Here is a 9,991-nt window from a genome sequence, read left to right as displayed (position 1 = left end):
TAATTTCGGATTCGAACCTCTGTTTACACAGTATAGAAGTAACTTGTAGAACAGACATGGACTTGGGCAAATAAGGTTTTTTTCCCACTTTGTAGGATAGTTGGGAGTGCTGTATAAAGGGTTAGATTGTGGCCTTAGGTATAGCTCTGAGCAAGGGGTTTACCACAAGATTCTGTACTCCATGACCAGCTCTGGAAGTCATTTTGCCTCAGAGTCAACCCCAAATGCTTCCCACTGCTCCATGCTTTCTCCCCAGTGGTAACAATTTGCTGCTGACCTATACCAACAACAGATTACAATGTTACCTGCACTGGCTCAGCTGTACTAGCCATTGAGTTGTGCGGGTCGAGCCAAGGTTTGATGCACTCACCACTAGTCAGCTCAGGGAAGGAGGTAAGCAGATACTTAGCCCCAGTGCTCTTGCATGCCCAGACACATGATACAGGTAGCCCAAACAGGCACAAAGGGAGGAATTTTTATGCCTCTTCATTCCCCTGCATGGGCAGGTATTCCAGTCTAGTTCAAATAAAAGGATATTAATAACATGGGGGGAGGGATAGCTTGGTGGTTTGAGCATTGGCCTGCTAAACCCAGGGTTGTGAGTTCAATCCTTGAGGGGGCCATTTGGGCAACTGGGGTAAAAATCTGGGGATTGGTCCTGCTTTGAGCAGGGGGTTGGATTAGATGACCTCCTGAGGTCCCTTCCAACTCTGATATTCTATAACAGCATTTGAAAAGCTGGTTGAGCCAATAATATTGGACACTCATTTGTACAGTATGAATTCAGAAATCAATGAAATTATACTAAGCAGCATGTTGGGGAGGGAGCATATTAGAAATATAGGGGGTAACAAACTCCCATTTGTGACCTTGAAAAATTTCCCCCACAGTATTTCAACTTGTTTCCAGTTTCAAATTGTTCAACTTTCCTTGCCTTTAGCAGCAAACATGTTAGACTTTTGCACACATTTTCTTTCCAACAGCTACTACTCAAACTACTATTCCTAAAAATAAATTGTCTAAAGTGAAGCATTCCTACAGCAAGTGATATCACTTTGTCTTATACAAAATGAGAGCAATTCATCATAGCTTTAGCTCTCATGATCCCCCGCCCTCACCCCCAGTCAAACGAAGGTCAAGATTGATACATGGACAGAAAACAACCTTGCCCCCCAGCTAGCCACTTAGAACTTAAAACTCCACACACTGCTCTGTGGCTGTATTTACACTTCAAAATGACCTTCAAATGGTTAATTAATATGTGAACAATTTAAATTATTTTTTATCTTAAACCTTTTCTTTCCTCCTTACTGTGGCACAAACCAATTTGCCAGTTTTTACAAACACTCCAGTGCCCTTTCAATGCAACATTTTTGAGCTAGGTTCAGCTGGAGACTGGATTAGTTGGTCATTATGTGTGAAACATGAATGCTTTGTGACAAAGCTCAAATTCTTTTTTCAGGTGGGACTGAATGGAGTCTTCAGATTTTCATCTGCTGGTAATGAGCAAAGGAATTGTCTGCTCTGCTCTTCTGCTCTAGCGTCAGTAAATAGAGTTAACGTTAGATACACCTGCTAGAAATTTAATCAAGCTGGAAGAAGGAAATTTTATCACACAAGTAATAACAAATATTTAGTATATTATATAGTGGTGTTTTGTTTGTTTTTTATATTTAGGCTCCCATCCTGAAAATGATAGCTTGTGTGGACTGATGTACTTGTATGGAGCCCCACTGAAGTCAATGGCTCTCTGTGTGGATGAAACTGTCCGTCTGCATGTAAACAGCTGCAGTGTCAAACTCTTAAACAGCTATGTGAACATCAATCTAGTAATCCTGACAACTGTCTTAGGTCATATTATGCCTTTAATGCTTAATCCCTTCCACAGCTCCCTGACATGCATGAGGAGTGCCAGCTTGCATCATCCTTTAATTGCATTGCCAATGCTGGGTTCTTAGCACCTCTGAAAATCCAAGATGCCTCAAGTTGATCATCTAAGTTTGGGTGCCTCATTTTTAGGGAACATTTTGAAAAATTTGGACCAAACTATCTAAATGGGTATAACAGAGTTTTTAATATACTTATAAATGACAGCTAACTATCCATTAGACTAGTATGCAGGGAATTTTTAATGTTACACGATAAATACCTCTCATGAAAAGGACATTAAACAGTTTAGTGTTAAGGAAATAATACAGAGTAGAAAATAATTTTTCAGGAAATGGTGTATGTAATTTTTTATGCTACTTTGGTTTCTTTACATTTAATATAGTTTAGTGGAATTTAACAATTCTTGCCTCATACTTGGATTAAAGTCCAGATATAGGAGAGAAGGCTTTGGATTCTTCAACCATGGGATGGTGTTCCAAGAAGGAGGAGTGCTAGGCAGGGCCAGGCTCCACCTAACGAAGAGAGGGAAGAGCATCTTCACAAGCAGGCTGGCTAACCTAGTGAGGAGGGCTTTAAACTAGGTTCACTGGGGGAAGGAGACCAAAGCCCTGAGGTAAGTGGGGAAATGGAATACCGGGAGGAAGCACGAGCAGGACAGTGCAAGAGGGGAAGACTCCTGTCTCAGACTGAGAAAGAGGGACAATCAGCGAGTTATCTTAAGTATCTATACACAAATGCAAGAAGCCTGGGAAACAGGGAGAACTGGAAGTCCTGGCACAGTCAAGGAACTATGATGTGATTGGAATAACAGAGACTTGGTGGGATAACTCACATGACTGGAGTACTGTCATGGATGGATATAAACTGTTCAGGAAGGACAGGCAGGGCAGAAAAGGTGGGGGAATTGCATTGTACGTAAGAGAGGAGTATGACTGCTCAGAGCTCCAGTATGAAACTGCAGGAAAACCCGAGAGTCTCTGGATTAAGTTTAGAAGTGTGAGCAACAAGGGTGATGTCGTGGTGGGAGTCTGCTACAGACCACCAGACCAGGGGGATGAGGCTTTCTTCTGGCAACTAGCAGAAGTTACTAGATCACAGGTCCTAGTTCTCATGGGAGACTTTAATCACCCTGATATCTGCTGGGAGAGCAATACAGCAGTGCACAGACAATCCAGAAAGTTTTTGGAAAGTGTAGGGGACAATTTCCTGGTGCAAGTGCTGGAGGAACCAACTAGGGGCAGAGCTCTTCTAGACCTGCTGCTCACAAAGCAGGAAGAATTAGTAGGGGAAGCAAAAGTGGATGGGAACCTGGGCAGTGACCATGAGATGGTTGAGTTCAGGATCCTGACACAAGGAAGAAGGGAGAACAGCAGAATATGGACACTAGACTACGTACTTTGCAGCTGCTATTGCCTTTCCCACATTTTCTCATACGGTGTTACTGATTAGAATTATGTCACCTTTCTCACCTATAATCATTAGTACAGTCCTGCATATGTAATACTAATAAGGGAAGGTTAGCCAAATTCTGCCACTTCTGGTTCATAATTCAGCTTTGCTTTCCCAGGCTGATTGCAGGAAGTTGTTCAACGTATTTTGGATGGCTGCCAAAAATACTTAATAGTCCAAGACATGCAATTTGACAGCTATTGAAATTGCCTGTATGTTATAGCATGATATAATTAGCAGAGTGTCAAAGTTAGGCTCAGGACTCACAGTTAGTCAGATCACTCTGTTTTATTAGCACAGCGATCTGCTAATAACATCCAGATAATGTGAGCATCATGCAAGACACAAACTATCTTATTTATACAGATAAAAGAGCGGGAATTAGACAAAAGGACAAAGAAAGCAAAACAGTAAAATTCACCTGGGGCACAGCATTCATATCCTACTTCCTTACTAACTCTTGTCGATCTAAGGCTAATACTTTACCAATTGCCCTTAAATGGTGCAATTGTTCTCTGTTAATGTCTGTATTCCTGACACCTGGATTGCAGCATTCCAACAATTTTGCTTAAAGGTACAGACAGCATTTCTTTAATCCTTTCTATTTTCACAATATAATTCATTCTACTTTCACAATCCCTCCTTTTGGTCAAGCACACGCCATGACCAACAATTACTGGGTTCCACAAATTAACCGTTCCTTATCTCTTCGTTCATCAGCGATATTCAAAATCATCATATTAGCACTCTGTTTTGGGGCAGTCACCTGGGTAATACAATTCTGGATACAACAGGAGATTAACTGAAAGCATACAAAAATCACTAAGATTCCGAACAGGATAGTTAGGGCTCCCTGAAACAACCAGTTTCCTATGCCAGAGAAATTGAACAGGCTACTTAGCCACTTCCATAAAGAACTCGGCTCTACTTGGGGAAGATATGTGATTTGTTCTAAGTGGCTAGCACGATCTATTACCTCATTGGTATCGTCAGGTATAAACAGACAACATTGTTTTCCAATGAGAGCACGGGTCCTTCCTTTGCCAGCCAGCACTATGTCCAATGCCTGACTGTTCTGGAGGGTCACATGTCGGATCGCCCCTGTTTCTTTGGCCAGGGCTCTTAAACTTTCTCGGTTTTATTTGCCATTATTTTAACTACTGCTTGTAACCTCAGGAGCCTTTTTGCCTGGTGTATTACTCCCCCAAGTGGGATAAAGGAACTTCCAATAGCCTCTTCCCAGGTGTCATTACTGTTCCATGTTGTGTTAAACGGACAAGGTCCTCCAGTGAAGTCTGGAGAATTGAGTGGGATAGCCAGGACAGGAACACCAGTTTGAGAGTGGTCTGGGATGTGGCTGCAGACCCAGCATTTAGAAATAATAAGGGTCTGAGCTATCCACACTTGCTGCTGGATAAAAGAATTGTCATTGTGGACTTCTCAGACCTTAAGACACCAGCAGTCGAGGAACAGGCACCACCAGAGGCGCATGTTGGAGACAGGGCTCTTCTGGTTCTGACAACCTCAACTGAGGAAACTGCAGTCACAGTTTTATGTCCACCAGGCAGCAGGTGCTAGGCTCACTACTGCTTCTTCTTGGGCCTTACTTTATGTAGTCGTCTGCTTCCGGCAACCCTTACGAGAGCGTAGATTGTAAGGTATTGCAGGCTGTTCCTCTATGTCTTCTTCTGGAGTCACAATTGACTCTGCGTGGTCCTGAGGTGATGATTGATTCACTGGGGGGGGTGCATTTTTACACAGCAAAGCATGTATCCACTCTGAGATGCTAGACAGTTTAACAGCCGTCGGGGTAGTAAGCAGTGCCTGATGATTCTTTGATGTTCTTTAAGTTTCTTTACTACTTGTTCCTTGACTCTGGCTATAACAATGGCCTTCACACCTTATCTTTTCCTGATGCATAAATTCCTCATTCCCGCAATAGACTGAGAATACAAACAGTAGTATTTTATACCGAGCAAAAAAGCATTGCAAATTAAACCTTGCTAAGTGTTACAATTAATAATCAAGACAATTTACATCGAGACCCAGGCCTTCAATGTTTCTCTAATTTACTTAACATAAACACAATAGCAAATCCTGTCTCTTACTACCTAAATCTTAAAACAAAGAGTTAGAGAGGGCCCAATTTGTAATGCATATGAGAAAACAGAATCTTATAGTCCCAGGGGTTCATTTCTTTCTGCTATTTAAAAAAGGTGGCTAGCAGGATGAAATCAAATTATACTTTAATTCTTATGGGACATTATAAAATCCTGCTCCTACATATCCCCCTTTTGACACTAAGATTATTAATCACCAGTGTCACTTCTTATTTAGTCCACTTAATAGAAAATACTGGGAGGTGATTTGGGCCTGTGGCTTTAGCTTTGCATACATTTGTTTTATCCACTAGCACATTTTAAACATTTCAATTAAACACATACAATTTAAAACCAAAAACAATTAGGAGTAGTAACATTAGTATGCCAGTAGTTGTGGGAGACCATCCAGAAAATATGTTATACCAATGGTAAGCTGTTATGTTTTTCTGCAGTGGCAATCCTTAACAAGTCCCCATTTGCATGTATAATATGAAGGGTCCAGTTTTCCACATTTTTTTTTTCTAGGAACTATGATACCTTTTTACCTTTTAACAGATGATTGGTAACTGTTTGCCATTCAATGCCAAGATTGATAGAGAACTCAACTAAATCAGTGCTTACAGTAAGCTGAGACTCTTTTGTTGTTGTTGTTGTTGTTGTGGCAAATAGTAAATGTGATTATTGGTAAACACAGTACTTACATTACATTTACATTTGTCTTCCGGTGGGTTACTAACACTTTTTAAACGCTTTTCCCCAAGAATTAACACATACACATAGCCCATTACACAGTACTTTGGATTATCTGAAAGACAAAAATAGCATTTTTCTACCCCTTTTGGGGTGGCATTGATTATTACTTAAAAGATTCCTTTCTTTTACAAATACCCTTGCTGATTGCAGGCAAAACAGAGGAATTACCCCCATATTTTCTTGTGTTTTTTCTTCTATAGGCAGGCCAGGTTTTAATGGGTCCTACTTATTAAGGGGTATGCGGAAATTATTCCAGAGTCAAGGTGGTGTACCTCAAGTTTTTCCTCTTATATAGCAGACCAAGTTTGTAATGTTTTTCCTGCTGTGTTAAGCTTTAAGTTTATTCACAGGTAATAGCTGAGAAACATCATTACCATATTACTTCGAAGGATTTTTCCAAAAATCATACACACTACAAGTTGTTACAGGGGTACTTACTAACATTAACGTTATGTTAATGTTTAATATTAACAGTAACATTAGCATCAAATCTATTAAAGGTAGCTTGTTATACCATGTCTTTTATGTAGGCAATTTGTTTGCTGACCAGGTATGTTCTTTATTTGCAGCTGCTTTTGTGCTGGCAGTTCTCACCTTTCTTTATCAGTTAGGTAATTTGCATCAACACAGGCTTGGCTTTTGGATTCAAAGCCATCAGCAGAGCTCAGAGACTCTGTCTTAACACACAGGGATCTGAAAAAGAAAACACAGCCTATTGTGGCTCTTTTTGGAGCCCTAATAGGATTTTAATTCAGCAGCACGTTTCATTTGCATTTCTTTTACCCCTTTCTACAATATACACTGCATATGTCCTAGGGAAAATGCACATTCCTTCTATACTAGAACTTTTTAAAAACATTAGCCATATCAATTTTTACATAAGGTGGAACTGTTTCTTTTGTTCTTACAGAGTTTTCATGTACAAGGGCTTGGCTACACTTGAGAGTTGCAGCGCTGGTGAGGGGGTTACAGCGCTGCAACTTAGGATGTGGCCACACTTGCAAAGCACGGCCAGCGCTGCAACTCCCTGGTTGCAGCGCTGGCTGTACACCCGGTCAAGCCTCGGGTGTAGGGAGTCCAGCGCTGGTGATCCAGCGCTGGTCAGCAAGTGTGGACGCCCACCAGCGCTTTTATTGACCTCCGGGGTATAAGGAGGTATCCCAGCATACCTTAGAAGCCTCTCTGGTAATCATGCACACTCCACTGCCCTGGGCTCAGCTGACCCCTCCTTTAAATGCCCCGGGAATTTTAAAAATCCCCTTCCTGTTTTCTCAGCCAGGTGTGGAGTGCAATCAATCATTCAATCAATCAGCGACCATGCCTCCACGCCCCAAACGAGCCCCAGCATGGAACAATTCCGAGCTGCAGGACCTCATCAGTGTTTGGGGTGAGGAAGCTGTGCAAGCACAGCTGCACTCCAGAAGGAGAAATTATGATACCTATGGGCAGATATCGCAGTCTTTGCTGAGAAGGGGCCATGAACGGGACGCGTTGCAGTGCAGGGTCAAAATAAAAGAGCGAGGAGTGCTTACTGCAAAGCCCGTGAGGGAAATCACCGCTCAGGAGCTTCCCCCACAACCTGCCGTTTTTACAAGGAGCTGGATGCCATACTTGGGTGTGACCCCACTGCCAATCCGAGGACCACGATGGAGAGTTCAGAGCAGGGAGAAGTGGGGGAGGGTGTAGAGGAAGCCGACAGTGAGGCTACTGGGGTGGAGGGAGGCACCCCGGAGTCCCAGGAGGCATGCAGCCAGGAGCTCTTCTCAAGCCAGGAGGAGGCTAGCCAGTCGCAGCAGCTGGAAGTTGCTGGTGAGGAAGAAACTGAGGAGCGTGCTCGGGGTAAGCAGATTTTTATGTTTTGGGAGAGGAGGATTTGGGTTATGGCTGCCTGCATGCATGCCTAAACGTGGAATAGCCCATTGATTTGCTCTATCACGTCTCTGTAATCTGCCTCGGTAATCTCTTGAAAAGTTGCAGCCAGAGTGTGCGCAACGTGCTTTCTCAAGTTTATCGGGAGAGCCACCGTGGTCCTTGTCCCGGTCAGGTTAACTCGTCCGATCCACTGTGCAGCGAGGGGTGGGGGGACCATGGCTGCACACAGGCAAGCTGCATAGGGGCCAGGGCGGAATCCACATTGCTGTAGAAGACCCTCCCTCTCTTCCCAGGTAACATGCAGCAGTGATATATCTGGCAGTAGGAAACCCTGTTGAGAATTTAGGGATACTTGAGTGCAGGGCGCCAGGTTCGCGTTCTCCCCCGAGCCCCACAGTGCGTTCCAGTCTCCACACCCCCTTCCCAGCACGTAGCCAGCCCCGCGGTGCGCTCCAGTCTTCCCCCCCCCCCAGCAGACAGCCAGCCCCGCGGTGCGCTCCAGTCTTCCCCCCCGCCTTCCCAGCAGACAGCCAGCCCCGCGGTGCGCTCCAGTCTTCCCCCCCGCCTTCCCAGCAGGCAGCCAGCCCCGCGGTGCACTCCGGTCTTCCCCCCCCCCCTCCCAGCAGGCATCCAGCCCCGCGGTGCCCTCCGGTTTTTCCCCACCCTTCCCAGCAGGCAGCCAGCACAGCTGTGCATTTTCCCCCCCTCACCAGCAGGCCGGCAGTTACACGGACCGCCCCCCCCCCGCCAGCAGCTCGCCACCTTCCTATTCACTACTGTCCCCTGTGCAGGACCCCAGCTACCTCCTGTACCCAGTGCAGATAAACCCCAGTGACCCATCGGTCAATTCCCCCTCCCAGGTGCACTCAGGGCAGAAACACTCACCCCATTGCTCGCCATGCCTTAGCTTCCCTGGCCTCTCTGTGTTATGTGAGGTATGTGGGAAGGATGCTACAAAAAGTCTAAAAACTCCTTCACTGTGTGATAATAAACAATGTAGCCTCTGTGTATTACATGTTTCTATCTATGTTTTTTTTAGTGACCTTGACTAATGCAGCCGGATCACCGGCCTCACATCGGTTGCAGAACTTGAGAAAAAATCCCCGAAAATCAAAAGAAGAATTGATCAAAGCAGTTATGATTCACTACAACAGAGAAAGTAGGAAGACGCAGGAATGGAGAGAGAAAATGTATGAATGGAGAGAGAAAATGTATGACTGGAGGCAAACAGAAAGCAGGAGAAAGGAATTAGCTATCAAAAAAACCTCAAAGCAGATGATAAGCCTCCTGGCTCGCCAAACTGAGTCTTTCGAGTCTCTCGTAGCCATGCAGGCAGATCTGTACCGTGGTAACCCACACCCCTCCCAAAGCTCTCTTTCTTGTTCCCCAGTATTTGCACAAAACACCTTTCTCCAGCAGCCAGTTTCTTATTACCCCCAGCTGCCCCCAACACCTGTACGATCACCTACCAGCCCTGATAACTACAATTCTTACCCTGTGCACTCCACCCCCATTACCCTGCAGCATAGTAATCCTGAAGTGCAGCAGACATTGAACAGTAATCAAAACAGGACATATTCAAACCTCTGAATGTACAGTCCACCACCCTAACCCCCCTGGCCTTTTATGTACTGTACTTTGAATAAAGGATTTTATGGCTTTTACAATATGTTTTATTATTGCAGGAAGTGGTAAATATTGTACCCCAAGGTAGAACAAAGCACAGCAAAGGCACCAAACATTACTGTTGGCTCTCAGCATCAAATTGCTCCCTTAAAGCATCCCTAATCCTTGAAGCCCTTTCCTGGGCCTCCCTAGTAGCCCTGCTCTCTGGCTGTGCAAATTCATCCTCTAGGCGTCGAACCTTGGAGGTCCATTCCTCACTGAATCTTTCACCCTTTCCTTCACAAATATTATGGAGTGTA

The 9,991-nt window shown here is 44.3% G+C and overlaps 1 protein-coding gene across 1 annotated transcript; it reads left to right on the top strand.

The window, feature by feature from the left end:
* Positions 1-7,769: 7,769 nt before the first annotated feature.
* LOC127048320 (uncharacterized) lies at positions 7,770-9,727 on the top strand. The gene is made up of 2 exons (XM_050948055.1): positions 7,770-8,033; positions 9,106-9,727. The coding sequence occupies exons 1-2, from the start codon at positions 7,841-7,843 to the stop codon at positions 9,654-9,656; spliced, it is 744 nt and encodes a 247-aa protein (XP_050804012.1). The 5' UTR covers positions 7,770-7,840; the 3' UTR covers positions 9,657-9,727.
* The last annotated feature ends 264 nt before the right edge of the window (positions 9,728-9,991 follow it).

The sequence above is a fragment of the Gopherus flavomarginatus genome, chromosome 3 (genome assembly GCF_025201925.1).
Source record: "Gopherus flavomarginatus isolate rGopFla2 chromosome 3, rGopFla2.mat.asm, whole genome shotgun sequence".
Lineage (NCBI taxonomy): Eukaryota > Metazoa > Chordata > Testudines > Testudinidae > Gopherus > Gopherus flavomarginatus.
This window is presented reverse-complemented; position numbering and strand designations above follow the sequence as displayed.

Bases quoted from the DNA above. Each gene is read 5' to 3' on its own strand.
- LOC127048320 (XM_050948055.1), top strand. From the start codon at position 7,841: ATGGAGAGTTCAGAGCAGGGAGAAGTGGGGGAGGGTGTAGAGGAAGCC. The intron at 8,034-9,105 runs GTAAGCAGATTT...TGTTTTTTTTAG, and splicing joins AACTGAGGAGCGTGCTCGGG to TGACCTTGACTAATGCAGCC.